Source organism: Chamaea fasciata, unplaced genomic scaffold, assembly GCF_029207755.1.
Source record: "Chamaea fasciata isolate MVZ Bird 193981 ecotype frontalis unplaced genomic scaffold, bChaFas1.0.hap1 SCAF_6, whole genome shotgun sequence".
NCBI lineage: Eukaryota > Metazoa > Chordata > Aves > Passeriformes > Sylviidae > Chamaea > Chamaea fasciata.
Genome location: NW_027094091.1, coordinates 70,553,034 through 70,579,441, shown reverse-complemented (window position 1 = coordinate 70,579,441; position 26,408 = coordinate 70,553,034). Strand labels below are relative to the sequence as shown.

General features: G+C 51.7%; 2 protein-coding genes and 1 long non-coding RNA gene across 5 annotated transcripts in view; 2 read left to right on the top strand and 1 right to left on the bottom strand.

The window, feature by feature from the left end:
- Nucleotides 1–4,250: 4,250 nt before the first annotated feature.
- NPFFR2 (neuropeptide FF receptor 2) lies at nt 4,251–10,408 on the top strand. 3 transcript variants are annotated; one of them, XM_066185070.1, is made up of 4 exons: nt 4,251–4,282; nt 7,507–7,837; nt 8,572–8,671; nt 9,093–10,408. In XM_066185070.1, exons 2-4 carry the CDS (start codon nt 7,522–7,524, stop codon nt 9,910–9,912), a joined length of 1,236 nt encoding a protein of 411 aa, XP_066041167.1. In that variant the 5' UTR covers nt 4,251–4,282; nt 7,507–7,521; the 3' UTR covers nt 9,913–10,408. The 3 variants fall into 3 exon arrangements, with proteins under 3 accessions (XP_066041167.1, XP_066041165.1, XP_066041164.1); XM_066185068.1 differs by lacking the exon at nt 4,251–4,282 and adding an exon at nt 5,373–5,905; XM_066185067.1 differs by lacking the exon at nt 4,251–4,282 and adding an exon at nt 7,159–7,240.
- A 2,995-nt stretch (nt 10,409–13,403) lies between these two features.
- LOC136290759 (uncharacterized) lies at nt 13,404–16,203 on the top strand. The gene is made up of 3 exons (XR_010721370.1): nt 13,404–13,721; nt 15,042–15,483; nt 16,073–16,203. It is a non-coding gene; the product is annotated as an uncharacterized lncRNA (long non-coding RNA).
- Nucleotides 16,204–20,063: 3,860 nt separating this feature from the next.
- FRAS1 (Fraser extracellular matrix complex subunit 1) overlaps nt 20,064–26,408 on the bottom strand; it is a 101,572-nt gene continuing 95,227 nt past the window's right edge. The window contains exons 62-72 of the mRNA XM_066184773.1: nt 26,064–26,296; nt 25,602–25,762; nt 24,693–24,907; nt 23,531–23,681; nt 23,111–23,218; nt 22,825–22,984; nt 22,333–22,449; nt 22,067–22,233; nt 21,563–21,768; nt 21,115–21,261; nt 20,064–20,713 (exon numbers count right to left, since the gene is read on the bottom strand). Of these exons, the coding sequence (XP_066040870.1) occupies nt 20,129–20,713; nt 21,115–21,261; nt 21,563–21,768; nt 22,067–22,233; nt 22,333–22,449; nt 22,825–22,984; nt 23,111–23,218; nt 23,531–23,681; nt 24,693–24,907; nt 25,602–25,762; nt 26,064–26,296 (2,250 nt within the window). The 3' untranslated portion in view covers nt 20,064–20,128. The remainder of the gene's footprint in view (nt 20,714–21,114; nt 21,262–21,562; nt 21,769–22,066; nt 22,234–22,332; nt 22,450–22,824; nt 22,985–23,110; nt 23,219–23,530; nt 23,682–24,692; nt 24,908–25,601; nt 25,763–26,063; nt 26,297–26,408) is intronic.

Sequence of the window (26,408 nt, the reverse complement as noted above, 5' to 3'; positions counted from 1 at the left end):
GAACTGCAGCAGTGTGTGTGTGCAGGGAGAGCTGGGGTAGGAATTTTAGACAAAACCCCCTTACCTGGATGCAGGGCCTTCAGGATCCTCTCCCTTGGTCAGAGGTTTCTCTATCTGTGGCTTTTTAGTGCATCCAGCTCCAGGCCCTCCAGCATCCTGGGGTTTTGGGATTCCATCTGCTGCATCACATGTGGCTAAACTGCCCTTACTACAAATGTTTGTGCATGGCTGGAGCTTCTTAGCCTCCATTTATAGCACATGATGATTCCAGACAGAGTTGTTATAACTCCACACTGAGTTATGCTGGAAGACAATTTGTTGGTTCAGTTCGTAATGGGATAATTGTTTATTCTCTCAAATTTAAATGATTTGTTAAATGAATAGTTTTTAAACTGTTCCAGGAATAAAAAGGGGAGTGGAATAAAAAGGAGAGAGAGTAAAAAATAGAGAATTTATTATTATTAAAGAATAATTCCTTTACCCATCAAATCATTAATTGGAAGCCTGTTCTCCTATAATCTGTCCTTGGGACAACGTTTTTCTTTCCAGAAAAATCTTATTCAGAGGCAGGTAAGGCAAAACCTGCCACTTCAGCTACAAGAGCCACCTGGTTTCACCTGGGCCACACAGACCGTTTTTTCCCCCCAAGTTCCTGATGTAAAAGCTGGAATTTCCTGAGAGCCTGGATCTAAATGCTGGAGCTCAGCAGGTAGGAGCGGAGATGCCACTCTGCTGGGAGCACTCAGAGCACCGGGGGGAATCTGGACTGTAATGGTGGGGGGTGTCAGGGGTGGCAGCTCCAGAGGTAACCGTGAGTCCCTGACCCTGGGAACGAGCTTCCCGAGGCAAAGGGATGCCTCAAACACGGCAGAGCAGGGAGGCTCTGCAATGGACCATATCCGAGAAACTCTTCCAATCAAGCACACCCCCCCAAGCCAGCGGCGGCTGCAGGTGACAGCCCTCCAGCTCGGCGCCTGGCTTTGGGCTGGGCTCTCCACTCCCTCCTTCCTCCCGTCCCTCCTCCCTGCCTGAGGCAGGAGCTGCGGGGGCTCCGGGAGCCCTCTCCGCAGCGCCAGGGGCTGCAGCCCCGCTCCTGCCTGCGCGGAACCAGCGGCTGCGGCGGAGCCCCGGCGCCTGTAAGCGGGGTACCCCGGGGGATCGGGCTGGGGGCTGCCTTTGGCTGGGGATGGGCTGTTCCTGCCTCCCTGCCGGAGCCGGGAGCTGAGGGAAAACTGCAGGAGCTTTGCCAGCAACAGGTCTGTCGGTGTGCGTGAGAGCTGGAATGCTGGTTCCACTGCCCGGAGGTGCCCTGATTTACTGGGGGTGGGGGCACAACGCTGCCTGCGCGGGGATCCGGGTGATGCCAGGGACCTTCCTGCTGGGAACAACCCTCCCTGTGCTGCCGGAGTTGGCCCCGGGCTGGACCAAGGGTGGAATACGGAGCAGTTCGTGCACTGCAGGGGGACGGGGGTGGCAGCAGGTGGCCCCGACCCTCTGGTTTTGGGGTTCCAGAGCTGAGGGATGCACACAGCCCCCACCAGCGCCTGTGTTGCAGTTTCTGCTGAGAGGGCCAACCCATCTGGGCTTGGGAGCTGGAGCACTCTGCAGAGCTCCAGGACTGGGAAAAGATGAACCTGGGGCTGTTCATTTTCCCCTCAGTGACTAAGACATCATTTTATTTTGCTCTTCTATCAGCAGCAGGTACCTCCAGTAGGAGAAAACTATCTGGAGCTTGAAGTACCTCACGTTAGCCTTTAAATCTGAACCACCCCAGGGGCTGCAAAGTATAAAATGCAGTGAGATCAGTTTGGGGTGTTTTGCGGGAGGAAAGGGAGATTGAGTGTAACTCTGAGCAAAGGAGGAACACTTCCTGAGGCTGGCAGGTAGGCATCTGTAAGATGGCACCTTATCACAAAAGAATGGAGCTATGCTGCTGGGTTTTTTTTCTAAATGAAAATCCTAGCAAGGAAAACTTACTCTGGTCTTTGCTGTTTGGAGACCTGTGGGTTGCCACGGTCATTTACTGAACAGAACTGGCTTCAACTGGAGTCAAACCAAGAGGTTTCCGAGGTAACCTCTCAGCCTGTCAAATTCCTGACATCAATCAGAGGTACCTATCCATGTTATCCAGGTAAGGCTTAGAATTTGGTGTTAATGAAAATCAAGTTGCTGAGGCAGCAGTGAATGGAAATTCAAGAGCACCAAAGGGATTCAAATCCTTAGAGCAGGTCCCAGGAAAAAAATCACTGAGTACTTAAAGTCCCTGCGTGGGTGTGGATGGCGATGTAAAAGAGAGCAGTCAGAAGGTAGGAAGGTAGAATTCAGCCCTTCCACAAGCATTATCTTTCTGGAGAGGTGACACTGCATGTAAACCTCTGCTGTCACCTTCACAGCTCTTCTCCTGTGCAGCCTTGTTTAAGACTGGAGCTGTCACCTCTGGGCAAATCCAACATTGGCCTGTGGTGAAGTGTTAAGGACCCAACCCCATCGTGCTGCACAGGGAGCTCACCTGTTCTGCCCTCGGGCCAGGCAGGCTGCTCTGCCTAATTTCTAGTGAGGCATAATCCAGTATTCCACAGCCCAGGAACTTGGGTGAGGGGTGAGCTGCTGTTTCTTGTAACAAGCTCTAAGTGAGGAGGTCACGGTTACGGTGTGAGCAGGTCATGGGCTGTTTGCTCTCGCGCCTGTGTCACGGAGGGCAATCACACTTCCGTGCTAAAAGAGATGGAAACCAAACAATTCCATGGCTCCTGCTCATTTTTCACTCGAAGCAGAAACATCACCTGGTGCAAAGAAGCCTTGGGATGTGAGACATAAACCCCCTGCTGACAGTGCTGTCTCCTGTACCTGGTGAATTAGCCCTCGCTGGCTGATGGGCTCCTAAAACACTTCTTTTGTTTGCCAATTCTATCCTCCACTGGGACTATCTCATGATTGTCCCACTTTTCAGGGTTTTTTTTTTTTTTTCCTCTTTCTACCTGTTCCCCAGTTACTCTCCTCAGTTTCAGTGTCCCAAATGACAGGGCTGTCAGGCAGTGACTCGTGAGCAGAGGCTGAACCGAAAGGTGCAATTTAGGCGGCTCATCTCTCATTAGTGGGGAATTCAGCGCTGCCAAGAGCCCGGCAGGGATCATTGATTTAGGTGGTCCTACAGACAACCCCGGCACTCACTGCTAAACGCTGCTGGAGCACCTCTCCAAGGAAAAAGCTGTGACCAGTCCATATATTTTGTGGGGTCCCTGCCCAGTTTCCAATGATGAATGGGAAACTGCTACTTGGAGATTGGATCCCGGGAGAATTTCAGTCCTTTCCTACTGAAAGTTTTTAAAACAGGGACTTCCTTCCAAGGTAAGGCAGCTAAAATCTTATTGCTCGCCAAGCTTCTCAATAAAGTGGCGGCATAAGTGTGCCTGGGTGTGGAAATCTTACTTTAACCTGATTTCAGGGAACAGTTGGCTGAGATTTTAGTTAAAATTTAAAACAGCCTGTGACACATCAAATAGGAAAAAAAAATATTCAGAAGCTTAAAGGTTGACTAAGCATGAAGTGAAAATAAAAAAAAAAGGGTAAAATGACAAGGAATAGGTAAGCAGCCTTGGCTCTAATGAAGCAGGGTGGAAATTACATATACACACATACATACATACATATACATATACATATACATATACATATACATATACATATACATATACATATACACACACACACACACATATATATATATATATATATATATGTATGTATATATATACAGAGCCATAAGAAACTTGTGAATCCCTCACCTGCCATTTGCATCTCCTGATTTACATTTGTGACTTGGCTTTGGAGTGAAATGTTTTCTATTCCCAGCTCAAGTGGATGAGTAATCTGCAACTAAGCCTTGTGTTTATTACAGTCATCCCGCTGAGAGCCTTGTTTTTTATCATTTGAAGTTTGAGATCTTTTAAAAAGAAATGCCTTCACAAACTATTTTCTTTGGCCCCAGCTCAGACTATGCAGATAAATGACTCTGAGGGGAGGCTAAGCAGTTTAAGCCCTTTGAGAGGAGATCTGTGTGCAGCTCTGAGATTGGCACATTTCCCTGGGATTGCCCATTTCAAAAGGAGAAATTTGCTTCTCAAGGTGCACTTGTTTTGCTTTATGAAAGTAAATGTCAGTAAGGAAAAATTATTTGATTGCAACTGGCAATTTTTAGGGTGTGATTTCTTCCACAGCTCCTTCCTCCCAGCTGAAAACCCACTGGGATATTTGGCCTTATTTGGAGATAAACTATTCCCAGGTATGTGAGATAAAATATCATGGATATTTTGATGGATGAAATCGTTAAATACTCGAAGAGTAAGTTCTATTATCTTAATTCACAAATATCCCCAGAGTCTGTACGTGGCAGGTCAAACCCCGCATGACCCAAACCAAACACCTCCTGCAGCATTCCCTGTGCCATAGGAACTGGGAATGGGGGGTTTTCTGTGACTGCAGCTCCCCCTTGCTCTGAAAGAGAAGCAAAGGTGAGCCCACATTCCCATGGTCTGTGCATGGGGGCCCTGTGGAACAGCGTTTTAGTTTTTTAGTCAGTGACCCTTCCTGGTTCCCTGAGGCAGAGGATGATCCACAGATTTCTCTCTCTCTTATTTCTCAGACACTCACAGACCGATGTTCCAGTCTTTTTGCCATCGTTCAGGGGCTGTATTTTGCCCCTGGAACTTTCTCACTTTTCAACAGACCAGGGATTATTTTCCAAGGTCCCTGGGAAATCTCTGTTGTTGTGCCATTGCTTAGCTCAGGACAAGGGATGAACAAATTTTTTAGTGCATACCACATTAAATGCTCTTTATGTACAACAACACGCTCCTGCTGTTCTTCCAGTCTCTAAAGTTTCCTTATTTTTGTTTCAGCCTCAGAGGATTCTGTGAGGGTATTTCACACATAAAAATTAAGATATCAAGATGACAAACCCAGCGGGTTGTGCACAGGGGTGAAGCAGTGGTGGCTGCTCTGGGAGATTCCTTCCACGTGCCCAACATAAAAATAATTGCATCACTTCATAATGATTTTGAACTGCTCATTTAAATGGAAAACCGACTTTCTATATCCAGAGGTACAAGATTGTCCTGGTCAGGTTGTGAGATGTAACAGGGTGCATTTGTCTGTGGACGGTGTGACTGGGATTCCAGCAGTGAATGAGCCTCATGTGTTTGGAAACCCGATGTGTGTTGGGGCAGGTCTTCACTCAGGGAGCCTCCAGCTTTATTCCTTTGCAGATTTTCTCTGGTACATTAAATAAAGAAGGGAGGCCTTGCTCTTATCAAATTACCACATGGAAGCAAATTACTGTTATTTGTCATCTTATAACAATTAGGTATTGCATTATTTTTTTCCTTTTCTTAGATGATTTATGTTTCTGTCCTCTGTGCCTCTGTCAATTATTCATCACTGCTTGTTTTAGCCAGCAAGGATGCAGCGAAAACACAAGGCACCAGCTTAATTTCTCCTTCCAGCCAATCCTCCTCCCCCTCAGCTTCAGGATAATAAAAATCCATGGAGCTTTTCCATTTCCTGTGATCTGCAGTGTTTGCACAGCCACTTCCCCTTGCCTGCCACAGCCAAAATTTCATTAGTGCAACTGGGATAAGACTCAGCTCCAGTTTTGCCTCAAGGCTGTTTACAACTTCTTGTTTACCAGTTATGAACAAAAACTATTCCAGAGATCATTACTGAGGACATTAGAAGCCGCTGCCTCACACCATGGTGTCAGAAAAAAGAGAGAAAACACAAAATATGTATCCAAAATAATAATTATTCCTCCTGCTTTCAGTGTGGGAAGGGCCAATCCTGTCAGGGAATGACCAAGAACTTCTGCCTCAGATCATCAGGGACCCCTTGAAAAGCCAAACTCCAGCAGGTAAGGAAGGAAAGGCACGTCTGCCTGACCTGCTGGGGACAGCACAGGGACAGCTGGGCATGGGGACTGGGAATGTGGTGGGAGCTAAAAGCCACCTTCCCCCGGCCACAGGGTCTACCTAAAGCAACTCCTCTGGGAAGCAAAAGATTACAGAAGAAAATTACTGGGTGGTAATAATAATAATAATAATAATAATAATAATAATAATAATAATAATAATAGTAACGTGGGGAAGAGCAGCAAAGGGGGCGACAGTAAGTCTAAGGGAGAAGGAAGAATGCTGGTTTTTAAATGGGGTGAGACAGCATCTCCTGGGATTTATAAATCACAACTCCAGGTCTGGGATTAAAGGAACAGTATAAACTCGTATTGTCAAATATCTGTATTTGCATTCTGCCAGGGTTCCCCATCCTGAGCCCAGGTTTGGGTGCAAGTACACCAGTGCTGCTTCCAAGAGGGAGCAGGAAAATCGACGTTAAAGCACTTCTCACAAGGCTGACTCTGAGCTCTGGCTGGTGAAAGCACTTGGCACATCAGACGTTTCATTAGGAGTACTTCCAATCCTTTTGAAAGCATGCTGAATGAAAACTAATAAAGATAAACAAGCCTTTCTCCATAGGGACAGCTCCACAGAATGTACAACTATTCTTACACTTGTTCAAACCTACAAGCAGCCAGTTTTTGGTGGGAGATTCCAGATTTTTGTCTCCCTACCTGACTGTGCAGGCATTTAATAAGTCTGTAAAACAGAGACCCATTCAAACACTGCACTGCTGCTAAACAGGCACAAGAGACCAGAACGTGATGAGTTTTCACTGCTCCACTTGTTCCAAACCTGAGGCACAGCAGAATAAATACTTTTTTTTTTACTGCACTTGCTTCCTGAAAGTAAAGCACTTGCAGAGGCTTTGCTGTTCATACAAGCTCATCAGGATTTGGATACTTGTGCCTGAACTTAAATTCCATTTCTATTCAGGAATTTGAAGCATCTTAAAAGCACCTGCACTCATGCTTTAATTTCATGCCTGCTGCCACCAATTAATTTTGCTGCTCTTTTGTAAGGAGCATTGTACCCCTGCTTCTTCAGGCATCCTCATCTAGGAGACAAAATTTATGTGGAAAAAGGTTTGGAATGCTGCCTCCAAGTCAAGCTACCTGCTTGGAAATGAACCCAGCTCTCTTGTAGCCCAGCATGTTTCAAACGTGGTGAGATCCTTCCTGATTGCAGACTTGGAGTTATGTAGCTTGTGAGCAGGGAATTAAATCAACCAGCAGCACACAAAACCAGCTCATGTTCATGAAATGGGACTGGATTTGGATACATGCAGGCAGAAGGTTTGTGCAGCTTCAGAAAGCTTGAATCCCTGCTTTTCAGTGATGACACCACTGACTTCTTTGTGATTGCTGCTCAGCCACCTCACGGCTGCCAGAGTGCACGTGAGCTTTATGCTTATTTCAGCACACACTGTATCCAAAGCAGATAACAATGCCAATAGAATAATAATAATAATAATAATAATAATAATAATAATAACAACAACAACATTCCTTCAGATCAATTGCAAGCAGACTAAAATGACCTCTTTACAAATATCTTTTAGAACACGAGGAAGAAAATGGACTCAAACTCTTCGTTGGATCGGCCTCAGGTGCTGAATTACAATGGGACATACAAGTACCTTTACTTGGAAGGGAATGTCTCCTACGTGGACTTCTACCTCCACCAGCCTTCGGTGGCTGCTGTCTTCATCTCCTCCTACCTCCTCATCTTCCTCCTCTGCATGGTGGGCAACGGGGGGGTTTGTTTCATCATCCTGTGGAGCAAGCACATGCACACGGTCACCAACCTGTTCATCCTGAACCTGGCTGTCAGTGACTTGCTGGTGGGGGTCTTCTGCATGCCCACCACCCTCCTGGACAACATCATTGCAGGTGGGCTGGGCCCCCGTGGGGCAGGGAGGGCTGGGGGCACATGTCAGAGGGGCTCTGTGGGCATTCTGAGTCGCTGCCGTTGATGCTTTAAGCTTTAGCTTTCGTATTTTCAGATTCTTTGCTGCTTAGGTGTAGTTCTGAGCCTTGCATTAAGTGCTCGTAAGCTCTCTTCACAGAGTAGCTAGACAGGACAAATCCTTTTCCTGCTGAGGACCAAGAACAGCCCAGCAGCATAAACAATGGGGGACTGAAGAGAGAAAACAAGAAGGATGAGACCTCACAACCTGAAGCCGTAATTGGACAATTAAACCCCAACATACAAATGGACCAAAACTTATAAAAATGTACGACCTTGTGACTGGTCAGCCATTTTGTGACCATTCTTAGTCCACCTTGGGTGCAGCCCTGGTCAGGCTCCTGTCCTGCCCAAGACAGATTCTGGAGGCCTTTCAATAAATATCTACTTTATTTTTTAGCTCTGTCCAGTCTCTGTTTCAGGTCAGCCTTCCCAAGGCATCACCATCAGAGGTGAGGTCGAGTGGAAGGTGTCCCTGCCCATGGCATGGCGTTCCTGGCCATGGTTGGAACTCTGTGATCTTTAGGAGTTCCCTTCCAATTCCAAACCACTCCATGAGTCTATAATTCTACTCAGGAAATGGAAGATGAGAGCAAATGATTTTAAGCACAGTCCTGCGGTGGGATGGCAGCAATTCCAACTGCCTGTTTCCTTCCAGGATGGCCCTTTGGGAGCCTGGTGTGCAAGATGAGTGGGATGGTCCAAGGAATCTCTGTCTCTGCCTCTGTCTTCACTCTGGTTGCCATTGCCGTGGACAGGTAAGATGCTGCGGACTCTGTAACCACCACTCTCACCTCCCCTGGCCCGCTGACCATTCATTAACCCTCCCAACACACCCCTGTAAATCAGATGCATTTTGCTCCTACGGCTGTTAAGCAAAATAAAATGTGGCCAGGTCTAAAGAGCAGTTTGCTCCTCCACTGGTGTCTCTTAAAGACGGTGGAACTGGGCTATCCTAGCCTGCCTGGAACTGGTTTGTTCCTCAGCCATGAAGCTGGATAGCAGAGGTGGTAATACCTGCCTTGGTTAAATGAAGCAGCACAGGCAGCAGCTGATAGGGAGGAGGAAGAGACGATTCCCTCTCTGCTCTTTGAAAAATAGGCAATTTAAAATGTGCGTGCATCCTTGCCTGGGCAATGAGGCATTCCTTAAACGGCTTCTCCGGTGCCCTTGCCACAGGTTCCGGAGCATCGTGCACCCGTTCAAGCAGAAGCTGACCATTCCCACTGCCGTGGCCATCATCGCGGTCATCTGGATCCTGGCCGTGGCCATCATGTGTCCCTCGGCAGTCCTGCTGCAGGTGCAGGAGGAGAAGCATTTCCGCGTGCTCCTGGGCTCTGGCAATGCCACCCGCCCGGTGTTCTGGTGCCGGGAGGAGTGGCCTGACCCGGGAATGAGGAAGATCTACACCACGGTTCTCTTTGCCAACATCTACCTGGCTCCCCTGTCGCTCATTGTGGTCATGTATGCCAGGATCAGCATTTCCCTCTCCCACACGGCCATGCCAGGGGCAGGGAGGCGCAGCCAGGAGCAGCGGCACAGCGCGTGGAAGCGGAAGCAAAAAGTCATCAAAATGCTCATTGTTGTGACTTTGCTTTTCACCCTGTCCTGGCTCCCCCTGTGGACCCTGATGCTGCTCTCGGACTACGCCAGCCTTTCTGACCTCCAGCTGCGGCTCATCAACATCTACATTTACCCCTTTGCTCACTGGCTGGCCTTCTTCAACAGCAGCATCAACCCCATCATCTATGGCTTCTGCAACAAAAACTTCCGCCGGGGCTTCCGGGCCGTCTTCGGGCTCCAGCTCTGCTCCAGCCCAGCCTGTTCCCAGCCAGGCCCGAGCAATGCCATCCTGCCAGCTGCCCGCTGCCAGATGGATCGAGCTCCCCAAACAGCGACAGAGGAGAGGAAGCCAGTTAAGAAAGGAAACTGGGTGAGTAACCAGCAGCATTTGATCATGGAGGATCTCAAAGAGCCCTGCAACAACGGGATCAAGTGAAACGCGCTGTGAATCTCTCAGAGCAGGTGAAACAGCGTTGCTTGAACCATATTTGTGGCCACATTTCAGCCTGTGAGTAATCCCTTATCCTGTAACTCTCCTGGACTGAAGCGTTGCAGACACAGTCGGGAACCCACCAGTCCCTGGATTTTCTTGTGGTTGTGCTCCTTCCCGGACATTGTGAACGCCGGCTGGGTCCTGCCCAAATGACAAAATTCAGCATTTTCCATCTCATTCCATTTATTCCCCTTTGCTGTTGTTATTTCTGTCATATCCGTTATTATTGCAGCTGGAGAAGCAAATAGAAGTGGAAATTTGGGAAATAAAGGATAAGAAATGGGGTTTGCGGTATGTTTTTTGGGGAACCCAATTTGATGTTGTGGGGGATGCGAGTTGCCCCAAAAAGACTGAAATTTCCATATGAGCAGGAGAGAAAACACTCGAGAGCCCATTGGATCGGGCAAACCCCAGCAGGTCCAAGAGTGACATTGGAAGCTCCTGGAGTTGGGGAGGAATGAGATTTGTGCCAGGACCAGCACAGGATCACAGAGCACTATGGCTTATTCTGTAAGGCCCTACAGGAGCCAAATCCCTGGTAGAAACATTCCCCAGGGCACTCCTCCTCCAAAGGTAAAGGGGAGTGACTTCCACATTAAGACATTCCCTTCCCAATGATCACAAAACCATCATTCTTTTCCCTCCAGGTTACCTAAATTTTATCCTCAAAGCTTTACCAACGTGTGCACTGCTGCTTACCTCATTTTACCTCAAAACGCTCACTTTCTGCACTACAGACTACCTCAACTTTGCTCCAAAAATTTCCCCTCTCAGTCCACCACTTTGTTAACTCATTTTTATCTCAAGAACGTTCCTTTGACCCGGAGAACCACTCAGATTTTATGCCCAGCAGGAAGGAACATTTCTCCCACAGGCAAACACCTTGTCCGAATCCGTGCCCAACTGAGGAATCGCCAAGTCAGTGCTCGGCTCCGAGGTAAAGGAAAGCGAGCCTCGGCCGGCATTGGGGACGCGGCGCCTCCCTGCGCCTCACACCATCCCCGTGAGGGCAGCGGGAGGCTGCCCAATCAGCGCTGCGATCGTCTCACGGCGCCAGCCAATCCCGAGCCGGCCAAGCGCATATAACAGCCGGTACCTGCGGGCAGGGGCGTTCCGGCTTTGCTGGTGTGAGGCTGCTCCTTCCTGCGTCAGTGGGGTAAAAATACAGTTTAATGTATATATTTACGATGTATGGAAATTGGAGCGATGTTTCAGTGTGTGGTGTGATGTGCTGGGGGGGAGGGGGGGGGGCAGGTACTCCGTGATCCCAGGTAAAGCCATGGCAAAGATGAGAAGCTGTTGATCTCTGAGTTTGCCTTGGCATCCCAGAGCCTCTCTCCGTGCAGATTATGAGGGGAATATGTTCTGAATCGGTTATTTACCGATCTTTTTAGCGTTGAATTAAGGCGTTTTGCTAATTCTGTGTGTTTTAAGCCCTAGGTGGCATTTCCCTTGTGGCTGGTGGAGTCCTGAGGGTTGCTGTTGATGCTGGGAGAGACAATTGCCTTGCAAAGCTTTTCTATAAAACAGAACTGTATGAAATAATTGAATTTCTACGATAAGCACAGGACTTACTCTCCCAATAGAGAACTGAGGTGTGTTGGGCAGGGACTGGCAAGCGCACGGGTTTTTTCTGCCTTAATTCCTCCAACCATTGATTTCTGTCTGTTGGCAGCAGTCACTTCATGGAACTAGAGCTGCATCACTGATGATATCCAGGTTGCTCTTTAGCACTGAGAGCACCGCAGGGAGCAGAACCTGGGTTTGAGGGTGTTGAAGCAGTGCCAGAAAACCAGAAAGCTCTCAGAAAACAGCACAAAAATAATGTATTATAAGTGTCTCTATTTCAGCCAAGCGCCTGCCACTCTAGTGGGTGAACATGCAGCTCTGCTCGCTGCGATAACACACAGGTGATGCACTGGCACTCCCGGGTCGATGTTAATTGCTGCCAGGTGGTTTCAATCCCGGTCAGCTGCAGTGGGTCTGTATGGGAATGCTGGAGCACAAGAAGCTGTGCCGTCCGTGATTGTTGTCTGCTGAGTGCCCTGATGTCCCTGATCTGATGCTGCGCTGTCACTGAGTCAGCTCACTCTCCTTTAAACTCTCGTGAAAAGTGCTGGAAGTACAGACTGGAGTGTAGAACACGTGTGGGAAGCTTTGTGTTCCCAAGGGAAAGCTTTAGAGGTAGGTGCAGCTTCTGAAGCACACGGGTATTGCAGGTTCCCGCAGGAACCTGCTGGGCTGTGGTTCTGGAGCAGGAGTGCCAGAAATTGGGTGTATTCAGTGCCACGTGGAGAGTTATTTTCTTTGAAGCTCCCAAGATCAGTCTGAAATTAGGGATTGTGACCCATGGAGGAGGACAAATGGTGTGGTTGTGTATTTTTCCTGCTCTCTGCACGCCCTCGCTTTGTGCTGGCACACACGGAGCTTTGAAATCCCAGGAGCACAGGGTCTGCAGTGTTTCACAGTAACAGAGTGAGACAAAATTCACAAAATGAATTATTTATTAAGCAGACAGGAAGTAACAGGCGAATAAAAAATTGTAATGGCAAGATATAAGGATAAATCCAGAGTATTCATGGTCACTGGGGACAGTCCAAACGAGCAATTTTACTTGTGTTGGTTATCAGTTTGCGTAGATCAGGATGTTCCCCACTCCTTGAGTCCCAAAGTCATAGGAAAGATGAGATGCAAATCAGGATCAAAGGAAACTTCTCGGAGTTAATTTTTCAGTTGCAGCGATTGGAGGAGTTCAGCATCAGGGTCAGTGACTCCCTTCCCTTCCATCCACGCTTCTTAGTCCCCACCGTTCTCCTTCAGCATTTCACACAGCCCGGGCTCAACATATCAAGTATTAGACAATTCTACAAAATACCCCCAAAAATACACATTTACTAGAAAACAGTCTGGTTTCCTCGCAGGTGTGATGTGACTCAGACTGTGCCTACCTTCTCAGCATATTACTCCACTCAGGAATTTTCTGCCTTGCCCTGAGGAATTAGGTGCACAAAACCGATTCCATAACCATACGAAAATTCAGGTTTCGCTCGGGGAGAAAGCCCTTCCCACCGCCGGAGACAAGCAGAGTGAAGACACGAGGCTTCTGAGGCAATACCCTCAGGAAACCCCATTGCAGAAAATACACAAATATTAAGCAGCAGTTCTGCCTCCGGCCCTGAGTTGCGAGCAGCGCGCTGCGCTCACTTGCCGCCACACGGCGGCATCGGAGGAGCAGTTTGCGAAACCTGGGCTGATTTCCAAGCCCCAAAACAATCTCTCTCAGTCAGACCGCAGCGTTGTGGTGCTTCTGACGTGAAAGGCGGTGCCAGGTCTGCGTGGCTTTGTTTCAGTCTCAGCTGGCACGCTGTGTGAGAACGCCTTGGCAATGTCAATGCCGGTAAAGAGATCCTGCCGTCCAGGACGCCCCGATGGACAGTTTAGCTCCCCTAGTGCTGGGTGTGGGTTTGTGGGTTTGGGTTATCCCTGTGGCAGCGGGGAAGTCGGCAGGTTGAGCTGCTGTGGTGTCCCAGCCCTGTAGGTTTTTGTCGCTGTTTGTTTCTGCAGAGAGGAGAAGCATCCCTGCTGGGCTGGTGTTTCCCTGAAAGCACAAGAGCCCAGGCCTGAGGCTGCTCGGCGTTTGTGTGACACCACTGTTGGGTGTCACCTGCCCTGGGCGCAGTCACCACGACTGCCCAGAGCCAGGAGCATCCAGCTGAGGGATCCAGGAGGATGCAGCTCTTGTTTTCAAGGAGGTAAGAGGTGGAAGGGGTGTTTTCCAGGCTGGGAAAGAGAGGTATCAGGGAGAATTTCAGCTCCCAGCAGCTGTGTCAGTGATGGATGGAGTTGGGGCTGGTGAGAGCATAGGGAACCCTGGGGCCATCAGCAGGTCAGATGAGCCAAGAAATGAACAGTGGAAGACTGGACAAAACACATGGTGGAGTTTGAACAAGAACCAGGGAAATGGAATTTGACTTTTGGCTTTGCTGCATCTGGTGTCTTATCTCTAGGCATGAAACTGGAACTTGAACATGCCCACAGTGCGTTGTGGGTCCAGTTCAAGGAGCTGCTGAAAGGACAAGTTGCAGCAGCCACTTCCCTCTGTGCACAGAACCAGCTGTAATGCTGGCAGCTGCTTGTGAGCTGAGAAAAGAACAGCAGGAGGCTGGAAACAGCTCCCAGAAATTTGTTAGGAAAAATGGGATGGACTTTTCCCCCCAAGTGTCTAAAAAACTCTTTTGGCTTTACTTTATAAATTGAAAACGGAAGTGCTTGTAAAGGTGTTGGCATTTGCTTTAATGTATTTTTGGTGAGGTTTTTGATTCAGTGCTGTTATTGGAGCTGCTGTTGGCTGAACAGGTGCCCCCAATTCACCTGGAAGGAATTGGGCTGTGGCTTGATTCCCTGCTTCTCACAGCTTGTACGCTAAATAGAATTCCAGGGGTAGCTCACAGATGGCTTGTGTTCCTTAAAGGAGCATTTCTGCCTGTAGTGACAGTTCTGGTCCCTGTGAGCTGGTGTGGGAAGCAAAGGGTTTGCAGCAGCAGGTTTGGAATGATGTTCCTGCGGCACAGACGTTCCTCCCTGGCAGGTTATCGGGTCTGAGGCATTGGCTGGCAGTAGCAAAGCACCAACAGGGTCTGAGTGGTGCAAAATACTGAATTGGAAATCCAGGCTGGGGATGTTGGCTTCAGAAAGAGCTCTGTGACCCTTCCCATGCCCTGTGCTGACATGGCACAAGAGGCCGTGGGGCTCAGGCAGATCCATGGCTTGTTCTGAAGGGGCAGTGAGCTGGTACAACGTGCACTGAAACAGAGGAAGGTGGATATGAAGATTTGGGTCAGTCTGGAAAGTTCCTTGAGCCCTAAGAATCATGGCAAGTGTAGCACTAAAAACTCCAAATTAGGAATAATCAAAAGATGGGCCAGTTCTCAACAAACTCAACTTTCAGAATTGTTTTTCAAGATAAAATAAGATTGAAATGAACTTGGCAGAAAAGCCCCCATGAAGCAAAGCACATTGAAAATACCTGTGAGCAGAAACAGCAAGGATGATGTCCTGGTCTTTTCACGTAGGTTTTGGATGGAATTGAAAGGCAGTTTCCTTGCCTCTGGTGAGCTGCAGCCACATCCCCATTGAAGAGGAAAATGTGGAGGGAGTGGCAAGCGGGAAGATGGCTTCTAGGCCACCACAACAATTGCTGCACAAGAAGGAAAAGGAAGCCAGTAACCTGGAATTGGATGCCCCAGGCCCCTGCCAAGCACAGGGGTTGCTGCTTGGTGATTTTTCCCTGCAGTGTTTGTCCTGTGCTGTCTGTTCAGGGCTTGTTCCTCGCTGTTCCATCCCAAATGATGCTGGAGGAAGAGGCCACAACTCCCAGTGTGGCTGTGGAGGATTTGTCTGCAGTGGCTTTCTGGTGAAGCAAGGACATGCCGCTGCAAAGGGAGCACAGCTGGATGAATCCTCTCCAGTCACCACGCATTGTCCCCAGATGTCACACCCTGCTGCTCTAACTTGGTAAGAATTGTATTGCCCCAAGCCCAGGTGCTGTTTTGGTGGCCCTGTATGCAGCCCTTTGCTTTGGAGCTTTGTGTTTGAGCTCAGCAAAGTCCATTTCACTGCTGTGTGTGTGTGATTCCTGTCTGTCATAAACACACTGGTCAGTTACTCCAGACTAGTTCCCTCCTTGAACTGATGGATGACAGGACTGTGACCAAATGACCTCTTATCCTGAAACACTTCTCCGCTGCTCTCAGGAGAGGATGCTGCTGAGCTGTGCGAACAAAGGACAAAAGTATTCCAGCATCCTGGACATCTCTTATCTGAAGTCCAGTGCCAAAGGATAACTCACAAGTGGGGTCTGGGATGATGATGGTTCTGTTAAAATTAGGCAAATAATACAGTAAGTAAAATTAGCATCCTTTTTATGTCTGAAAGTGGTTTGAATAGAAATCCTGAAGAAGGGCACTTATATATTTAATATGGCTGTCACCTCTCCTTTTTTAATTGAAAAGTTCTATGATAAGCAATGAGAACAAATATGTGAAAGCCAGGAGGTTTTTGGCTTGCACAGTCGACCTAATTTTCCTTTTCTTCACTTTTTCAGGACAGGAGAAAACATGTACTTCAACCCAGCTGCGCCAAAACCTTTGGTTTTGGTTGGTTTTGAGCAGCCAAACCCAAAAGCCTCCAGCCCTGATGGCGTGTCCTGGAGGACACCTGGTCCTGCACATGCTGTGGGGTAAGTCAGAGGGACACATCTCCCTTTTCCTCTCTGTTGGGATTTACTAGGAAATGTAAGCACAGCTCTGTTGGTTACTGGGAGCTGGGTAAAACTCCATTTATCCTTGTGTTCAGGGATGTACTGTCCAGGGGGTTGTATTGACTTGTGGATTCCAAGGGCACCAGAAACGGGAGCTGTGTCACACCAGGTTGTGTTTCCCTCTGAGGACAGAGTCTCTGACAAAGCCATGCCAGAGGAATTTTTACAGAGGAAAAATTATTAGCAATTACTTTTGATCCATGGGCAATTTTCTTTGGAATTATCAGCCAGAGAGTGTATCAATGGAGAGCATTTCTTTTGGCTTTTTTTCTGGTTTGTAATTTCTTTTCTGGTTTAAATTAAGTTTTGTGTGCTCCTGTTGAGGAAACATGTCTTTACCTTGAAATGTGGGGTGGTTTTATTTGTTTAGATTTTTTTTTTCCCCAGCTGAATCAGCCCTTCCATGAGTAGTCTGTGTTGTTCTACATGCTTTGCTTTTGGGTCAGAGAATGAAGTGAAACTACATTTTATTATCTTTTATTTTTCCAAACATAAGTGGGATGTTGTCTTGCCACTCCATGAACCACTCCAGCACATGGGAATAGCTCAGAGCTGGCCGAGTTCTCTGAGAAATTGCAATATTTGAGACGTTTAAGTATTAATAACAACTCTGTTGTCTGTTGGTTGCAAAGATTCAGTCCTACAGTCCTAGGAAGATAAGAAAAAAAAGGAACTTCTCTTATTCATGGAAGATGTTCTTGTTGTTCCTTGTGTAGTCTTCTAATTCTGCTGTATGCAAGTATCTTTCTAGCAAAAGTTGATAGAAATTTAGATTTAGAATTCGAATCTGGGTGTCTTCACTACAAAACCTTGCAAATCCTAAAGGATTGGGGTGTTGACAGCTCTCAGCAAAGGTTATTTATTCCCTTTATTTATTAGGTCAGATTACCCTCAGGTCTGGGCAGGGACCATGCTGAAGATCAGAGTTAGGGCTGTGTTTAAGACTGATCCAGGTAAGTTCACCTGTAGGTGTGAAAGGCAAGGGAAAGTTTTGGGGGTAAAATCTGGGGTGATTTGTAGCAGAGCCAAAGTACATTAAGAGGTAAATTGAGGGAGTCAGTAATCAGAAGGTAGGGAACGTTTGTGGGGGGAAACTGGAGGAGACCTCCAGGTAGCCAAGAGAGCAAGATGGCATTTCTGAGGAAAATGATTTGTCAGTAAATTCTGAGGTAACATCTAGGGGAGAGAATGAACATGCTGAGGTCAGCTCAGGTAATCAGTAAGTGTCCAGCTAGGGGAGTTTATGGGTTTGCTCTCAAGGAAGGTTTAGTGAATACTTCGGAGGTTAAACCCTAGGGAAAATCTCCATTTACAGGTGTTCCCTGATGTTTCACCTGCCTGAATTCCTTGCAGCTCCAAGCTGGAAAGCCCGGCTGAACTTGGAGGGGGACAGAGGTTGTGGGTCGGGGTCCCGCAGAGCGGCTCCGGCCCTCTGGGCTTTGTGATGCGGCGAACCCCGCGGCTGCGGGGAGGAGAGAAAGGGATAAGGGACAGGGAAGGGGAGTAAGAGAAACAGAGGGACGAGAAAGGGGACAAAGAGGGGAGAGGGGGGACAGAGGGGTGACGAGAAGAGGCGTAGGGGAGATAGGGGGAGGCCGGGTCAGAGACGGTGGAGGGGGAGAAGGCAGGAGTAGGTGAGGGCAGGGGGGATAGAAGGGAACAGAGGGAAGAGCCAGGCTGGGTAGGGAGGTGAGGAGGGAGCAGGAAGAAGGGATAGAGAAGGAATAGAGGTGGGGGTCAGGTTGGAGGAGACAGGCAGGAGGGGCAGGGGGTGGTCGGGGTGCGTAGCAAGGCAGGGAGAGGAGGCGGGGAGGTGAGGCAAGAGGGAGCGGGCGGTCTGAGGGGGAGACGGGGAGGGCGGTAGAGGGGTAAGAGAGAAAGGGGAGAAAAGCAGAAGGAGAGGAGAGAGAAGCGCCTCACCCGGGCCCCCACCTGGGGAGCCCGGGCCTGTCACTGGGGACGCTTCCCGCCACTGGGGAGAAAATGGCATCTGCAGCAGCTTCCGGGGTTTAAATGCCCTCGGCCCCGCCCCGCGCTCCGTGGCCCCGCCCCTCACACCTGTGCCGGCCCCGCCCCGCGCTCCGTGGCCCCGCCCCTCACACCTGTCCGGGGGCCGCTCCTGGCGGGGACCGCTCGAAGCCCGGGGCGGTGCGGCGGGGCCGCGGCTGGGGCCGGGGGTGCGGGGCCGCGCCTGCCGTGTTCTGCCTCTCCCCGGCGGGCGGGTTGCCAACGGGTCTCGGGGATGGGGGCCCATGGCCGGATTTGGGTTGAGACAGGGGTGGGGACTGGGCAAACCCTAGCCTGGGCACGGTGCCGGGACGAGGTTGACCGAAACCGGGTGATGGAGCCCACAACCGCAACTGGGATGGGGGTTCGGGGCTTGTAGAGGTCCGCCGGGGGGTCCGGGGCGGGGCCGCCTCTCCCCCATCGGGAGGATGGAAGCGGCATCGGGGCCGGGATCGGTATGGGGCCGGGATCGGTATGGGGCCGGGATCGGTATGGGGCCGGGATCGGTATGGGGCCGGGATCGGCATGGGCCCGGGATCGGTATGGGGCCCGGGATCGGTGTGGGGCCCGGATCGGTGTGGGGCCCGGGATCGGTGTGGGGCCCGGATCGGTGTGGGGCCCGGGATCGGTGTGGGGCCCGGGATCGGTGTGGGGCCCGGATCGGTATGGGGGCCGGGATCGGTATGGGGCCCGGATCGGTCTGGGGCCGGGACCGGTCTGGGGCCGGGATCGGTATGGGGCCGGGATCGGTCTGGGGCCGGGACCGGTCTGGGGCCGGGATCGGTATGGGGCCGGGATCGCTATGGGGCCCGGAATCGGTGTGGGGCCCGGATCGGTATGGGGGCCGGGATCGGTATGGGGGCCGGGATCGGTATGGGGGCCGGGATCGGTGTGGGGCCGGGATCGGTATGGGGCCCGGGATCGGTGTGGGGCCGGGATCGGTGTGGGGCCCGGGATCGGTGTGGGGCCCGGGATCGGTATGGGGCCGGGATCGCTATGGGGCCCGGGATCGCTATGGGGCCGGGATCGCTATGGGGCCCGGGATCGGTATGGGGCCGGGATCGGTATGGGGCCGGGATCGGTATGGGGCCCGGGATCGGTATGGGCCCGGGATCGCTATGGGGCCCGGGATCGCTATGGGGCCCGGGATCGGTATGGGGCCGGGATCGGTATGGGCCCGGGATCGGTATGGGGCCCGGGATCGGTATGGGCCCGGGATCGCTATGGGGCCGGGATCGCTATGGGGCCCGGGATCGCTATGGGGCCCGGGATCGCTATGGGCCCGGATCGGTATGGGGCCCGGGATCGGTATGGAGCCCGGGATCGGTATGGGGCCCGGGATCGGTATGGGGCCGGGATCGGTATGGGGCCGGGATCGGTATGGGGCCCGGGATCGGTATGGGGCCCGGGATCGGTATGGGGCCGGGATCGGTATGGGGCCGGGATCGCGGCGGTTCCCCGGTGCGGACGCGGAGCCCCCGCTTGGGCCCGGGACCCCGCAGGGCGCCCTCTGGCGGACACGGGGCGCGGTCAGGGCCGGCACCGCAGCTCCGTGGGGCTCCCGCCCGCTGCGTACGGTAGGGGTGACACAGGAAGGGACACCCCGGTCATACCGGGTGAAGATTTTAGTTCAGCTTTACTCTGTTAGAGAGAACCCAAAGGAACCCGGCTGCTCGCGGGCTGGCTCTGAGCTCCCACATGCCAGGGCTGGGGGATCGTTTCCTTGAGTCTGCCCCTCCTCAGCAGACTCAAAAAATACCCGCGTGGCTTTTCGGATTTGGATTATCTTTATTTTACAGTTTATAAAAAGCTTTTCCCAATGCGTGTGCTCCATTAAACTTCCGTGCCGTCGTGCAAATTGCTGTGGACTTTGACTTCCAAGTTCACCTGCTTCACTCTCCTGCCCTGCCCCTGGCAGAGGCCGCCGGTGTCCCTCGGTGGATGAACATTCCTGACGGTGCAACACCGGCTGCCCACGGCCTTCGGGGCGCCCCGGGGCAGCTCCACCTTGGTGTTCAAGGGGTGCTCCTCGGGAGCGCCCCTGGCAGCCTCCCGCTTCCTCCGCAGCTTCCGGCACTTCCTGGCGAGGAGGCAAATCCCAGACAGCACCAACAGCAGCAGGGTGAGGGCGGCAAAGGCGCTGCCCAGCGAAGCGCCCGTTTGGGACAAGGAGGCTGCGACGGCAGCTTCCTCCCTCTCCAAGAGCAGCGACTTCATGTTGGTGCCGTTCTTCAGCTGGTCGCCCTCGTTGTCGTAGATGAGGGAGTCGTCCAGCGCCGGCCTCCCGGCGCCCTGGGCCAGGTCCCGGCGGCCGCGGTGCCAGCGGCGAGCCAGGGAGCGCTGGACGCGGGGCCCGGCCGTGCCCTCCGGGCCGATCACGTAGATCACTTGGAGGTACCACTGGTGTCCAGCTTCCACCTTTACCAAAGGGAAGGCGTGGACAGAGGGAATGTTAACGATGGCTTTTATAATACTAGGTGATTCTGTTAAGAGCTGGTGCGTTTTGTGTCCCGCGACTGACAAAGTCAGCCTGGTGGGTTTTTCTAAGCACCTGCAGTAACGCTGACCACCCAGTGAGGTGTCCAGCCTTTGCCAGTGGCAATAATTCATTCAGGAACATGAGTAATATGTTTTTGAAGAGGTTTCTCATGAGTGCTTCAGGGAAAAAAAAAATTAAATTACCAGAATAATATCCTAATCTCCACTTCCTGTGTCAAGAGTTTAATTCTGAAGGCCCAGAGCCTACAATTCACTAAGTGTTCGGGAGGTCCTGGACAGAGAAGTCCGTGTTGGGCTACCAAAAAGCACTGGGTACATACCTTGTAGAGAGCATCCACCTTGAGAGTAAATCCATCAACTCCAGGCATGCTGCTCACCGACTGGAACTCGGACAGCTCGGAAGCAAAGTGGGCGTCAAAAGGCACATCGTGGAAATACTTGTCCGTCACTTCTGGCTGGTTTCGGTCCTGGAAATCAGAGAAGTGTCGTGAGGGATGCTGTCTGCTTTCCCAAGACAGGCTGGAAGCCAGGGCACTACCAAACACCTGTGTAAGGGATGTAGTCCGAATGCCCCATCTCCACCCCCACACGTGGGGCATGGATTAAGGAACACTCATGGACAAAGGGTGGGGAAAAACTGATCTTGCGTTCACAGTTTGCACCAGCAGTACAAAACATCCACCACCGTCCTTTCCTCATCCCCTTGCAGTCACGATCTGCTCGTTGGCAGAGAAAATCCCAAATGGGGAGCAGGAGCAGAGGACTCACCAGGAGGAGGAATCGGTGTTTCAGGTACTTGTTGGGCTGGATGCAGCCGTACTGGGGCCCCTCGTTGTAGACGGTGCCCGTGGGGTCGAAGAAGGGCACGTAGCCATCCCTGCCTGTGCACAGGTAGACCTTCTCCAGCTGCAGCTTGTAGGCGGCGTTGAGGTTTTGTTCCGGGTGCCAGAGCACGCGCCCGTACAGGATTTGCCCTGGGGAGGTCGGGACAAAGAGGCGCAGGTGAAATTCCCCAAGCAGAGGAAACACTGCCAGAGCCAAACGTGTTGGGTGTTCAGAAGGGTTTGGATTGTTTGGGATGGGCTTGGTGTGTGGGAGTGACAAAACACCGTGCCAGAGCATGTTTTACAGGGTTGTAAGATGCTCAAAATGTTATTTATTGCTGTGGAAGAGGCAAAGCCACATCTGGGATTTGCCCTTTCCTCCCCAGGAAATGGAAGCTGTGAAGGCAGAAACACTGGGCACAAGCAGAAGATGAGAGATAAATCCTACCCTTGGAAAAAGCCCCTTTGTAATCCATTTCTGCCAGAGACATTTCCGATTTGGTGGGGTCCATTAGAAAAACCTTCTCGTTGTTACAGAGCTGAAACTCTGTGTTCAGGGAGTAAACCACTGGAACCGGGCGGTTTGTCTGCTGGAAGGCAATCGGGATCAAAAACCTGGAATTGGCACAAGGAAGGAAACAAAGGAGAGATGAGGTTTGGACTCACAGGCAGCCCAAAGGGGCTGACCCTGCCGTGGGGATGGGGGCTCCTTACCGCTCGGGAGCGTGAGCCGTGCAGGGCAGGGGCTTGTCTCCAGGCTCTGCCCACGGCTGCGTGGGCTGCACCGTGCAGGGGATCAGGAAGATGGTGTATTCTCCAGAGTAATCCTTCCTGGGAACAGAGGGGAGACCCTGCAGTCACCAAGCAGAGCTCTGAGCCCTTCACCCAGGGCAGCACCTCTCCCTTGCCCCAGCAATGCCATCCATCAGTCCCTGAGGGACAAACGTGACCTTCTGAAATGCACTGTCACCTCTGGGATCAGTCTGTCCACAGGCTTCATTGCTGGAAAAAATTCCTTTACAAGAGGCTGAGCTGATCTTTCTCTCAGTAGAACAGTGTTCCAGCCCTGACAGCGACTCCCCACACGCTTCAGCTCTGACCAAGCTCCTGAGCATTCCACGCTACTGCTGTGGCTGCTGGAGGGGTGCCAGGGAGAACGTGGTGCTGTGGGAAGCTGCCGAAGGGGACTGGACCCCCAGCCCTCACCTGTTGTAGGAGCTGGTTGCTCTCCAGAGCTGGTAGGGAGAGTCAAAAGTCTGAGCGCTCCACAGCAGCTGCAGGTCAAACTCGATCCCTCCCAGGTGCTCTGGAGTCACCAAAGAGGACCTGACGTCTGGCAGGCTGTGGTGCTCCATGACAAACAGCCCTGGGGGAGGACAAGGAGGTGACAGGAGGCAGAGTGCAGAGAGGCCCCACATGGTGCACAGAGGGGCTCCTGGCGGGGACGGGGACTTGCTGTGCTGCCCGTGCCCATCAGGATGTCTGCCCTCACCTCTGAACTTGGCCTGTGTCTTGAACTCGATGACCAGCCGGCCATCCTCGCGGATGTAGATGCGGATTATCTGCAGGCGGGCCGAGAGCACGCTGTCCGTCTGGATCCCTGCAAGGACAGCGGCACTGGGAGCCCACACAGCACACTCGCCCCCCAGCTGGGCCCTGCCAGCCCCAGAAGCCTTTGGGAGGTCTCCAAAAGGCAGGGTTTAGTTGGGACAATCCTCCAGCGAGCCTTCCATTATCCACTGGCTATCCACACGCTTCCTCCATTATCCATTGGCTGCCTAAGGCCCTCGCAAGCATAAAGGAAATATTCCGAGTTCCCCCCTCCCTCAGGACTCTGGTGGCAGTGCAGGAACTAAGGGGAAAACGTGAAAGAGCCACTTCTTCCACGGCCCTTGAAGTGCCTCAGGCTCACCTGTCCTCCAGAGAACGGTGTCGTAGAAGAAGGAGAACTCCATCTCCGTGTGGTGCTCCAGGGAGGCCCAGCCCCTCGGTGCCGTCACATAGATGTAGGACACGTAGAGAGGGACGTGGACTGTCAGGAAGGACTGGGCAGAGTCCCTTACCTGGCAAGAAAAGCCCAAAGAGGGGGTTATGCACCTTCAGGTGAAGTCAGAAGTGACTCTGAACATTCTTTACCTGTAGGTACCTCAGACAAAGTTGTGTTTTAATTCAGGGGCAGTGCTAAGGCGCGCTGGGACCATGGGACAAAGGAGCTCTGGGCACAATTTCACCTCAAACCCCCCCCAGTTTCCAAGGCTGTGAATTAAAAATCAGCAATTCTGCTTGCTCAGGCCTCCCAGGGCTCCCCATTTATTATCTGCAGAGTGCAGCTGTACTTTGCAGGCCCCGGAGAATTCAGGGAGATGCTCCAGCCTGGCTGGTGCCAGGATCCACATGCTCCACTGGGCAGTCGTTCAGGCCAAGTAGCTCTTCTGGGCTCGTGCAAACAATTGGAGCTATAAAAGGAAACTTGATGAAGTAGTCCAGGCTGGCAGGAATTAAAAGAGACGATGCCGCTCCTAGCGATGCGGCCGGCAATTTAATGCAAGAACTTCAGGGAGATGGAGTGGGCTGCACATGGATAATGCAGCCACGAGAGGGCGGTGAGACACCTCGAGTAGTGAGAGCCACTCAGAGGCTCTTGGATTAGGAAATCCAAATTAATTTTTGCTAATTAGGAAATGAGTTAAAATATCCCACGACCTCGCTCTGTTGTGGAGCATGGACTGAGCTGCCTCTGCTCTGTCCTCTGCTCATTTCTGTTGGCTGAGAACATGGCCAAAATTATAAAAGAGAGCCCAGCTGAGAGCGTTTTGTGTTTCCAGTACGGCCATACATTAAAAAGCCAAATATTTTCCTGGTGCTCTGAGGATTAAGAGAATAAAAGCTGTGATACCCCCAGGAAAATAAATGAAATAAACCCACACAGCCCTGCTCTCTTCCAGGTGACAGGGGGGAAAAGCCACGCTCCACCTGTACAGAGCAGAGCGGCAACTACACGCACACGAGTGCAATGCAGAGCTGAACTGAGGGAGATCTGGGATACGTGGGAGAGCTCTGGATGGGCCTCTCACCTGGAAGTCAGCAGTGACAGAGCCTCCACAGACATCAATTAATTCGGTCATGTCGTAGTAAGCGTCGAAGGTCCAGATGCAGCTCTTGAGGTTGAGGTGCTGGTACAGCTGGATGCTCTTGGGCTCCCTCACCGCGGGGTCCAGCTGGTAGGGGCGGTCATAGCCCGGGCCCAGCATGAAGCTGTCCTGGGTCACCTCGTCCAGGAACCCTGCCTCTGAGTGAGAGAAGTCAGGACACTGATCCCTCCTGATTTTGAACGGCCCGAGGCCAAGTATGGAGGCCTTGCTTCACTCTTTGAGCCATGGGAGCTCCTCTCCCTTCGTTATCCTGGAGGTCAAACTGGACACACTCAGCTCTTCGCGGGGGAAAATGTTACAGGAATGGGGGAAGCGTCCTAAAAACCAAATTAAGGACCTACTGAAGTTAACCCTTAGGAAATGAGGAACAGGTTGAGTGTGGAATTATCAGAATGAAGTACAACTCGCTGCCTGCCTGGATCTAGCATGGATTTCTCATTCCCTGGGGTGTCAGAGACACAGTCTGCCTGTTCTTTTCAGCTCTGAAAATTCCTGCAGCAGTGAATTGGTTTTGTTGCCTCATGGGACACCTCAGTGACCCCACACACAGTGATCCAGCCCTGCAGATCCCTCTTGACCCAGGCGGATGTCACAAGATTTAAAAAGCAGAAAATCACCAGCACAATGTGAACCTAACACCTACAATCTCAAACATTCCCATGCCTAGAATCCCACCTCCAACGGGGCAACTCCGGTCCCTGCTGTTAAACCGGGAAGATTCATTGCTATTTACATCATGTCCAGAGAGCCCAGAGGGAGACAAAGCCACCCTCTCCACATTTTTTTCCAGGCTTCCACATTCAGGAAGCAAAGGCTGGCATTGAAGGTTACCTGAGATGCCTCTGAGGTCTCTGACAGTGACCAGGTTGGAGCAGACGTGCTGGTGCCTGTAGATGGACTCGGAGAGAAGGAAATGCAGGTTGTGCAGCGGCAGCGTGGAGATGAGGGGCAGCATCCCATCCTGGTGGGGGATCTGCACTGAGATGTGGATCCTGGAATAAGCAGCACGTGAGACAGCAGAACAGAGCCCAGGATCCCTACAGCAGCACAGAGCTGGCAGGTGAGCCTGATGTTTAGTTCAGGCTGGATTGCCCCAGCTACATATCCGCTCCTAAAGCTGTCCCACCAACTCCCAATTCCTAAGGGGACGGGCACTCCCTCAGCCGAGAGAGCGGGAGCACAAACCCGAGCACCCCACGCTGCAGGAGGGACATGGCTTCACACACATTGTGCTTCCTCTGTGAGCCCAGGGGGCTGGTGAAGGGCTGCACTCCCCATTCTCCAGCCTCACACCTGTTGGGATGCTCCTTGTGCTTCACGTCCAGGTACCGGAGCGTGGCGATGAAGGACTGTGCCTGGAAGCCTCGGGCTGTCCCCGCCACCACCGGCGTGTGACAGATGGCACTGTCTGTGCCTATGGTCACCACGTTGCTCCTCAGGGGGGTCCCCACGTGGCCAGCCTTGTCCACGGCCTTGGCCACGCAGCGCACGTGGAACCGCCGGCTGAAGTAGATGCTGTCCAGCACCTGAGGGAACGAGCAGGGGGAAACCCGTGGTGCTTCCAGCAGGCTTAAGGGAAAACAGCGCTCAGTTTCCTAAACCCAAACACCCATGCCTCACGCTGGGTCCCAGGTCCAA

Coding starts and splice junctions, on each gene's coding strand:
- NPFFR2 (XM_066185067.1), top strand. CDS start 7,208: ATGGGACTGGATTTGGATACATGCAGGCAGAAG. Junction 7,838..8,571: donor CCTGGACAACATCATTGCAG/GTGGGCTGGGCC, acceptor GTTTCCTTCCAG/GATGGCCCTTTGGGAGCCTG. Junction 8,672..9,092: donor GTTGCCATTGCCGTGGACAG/GTAAGATGCTGC, acceptor CCCTTGCCACAG/GTTCCGGAGCATCGTGCACC.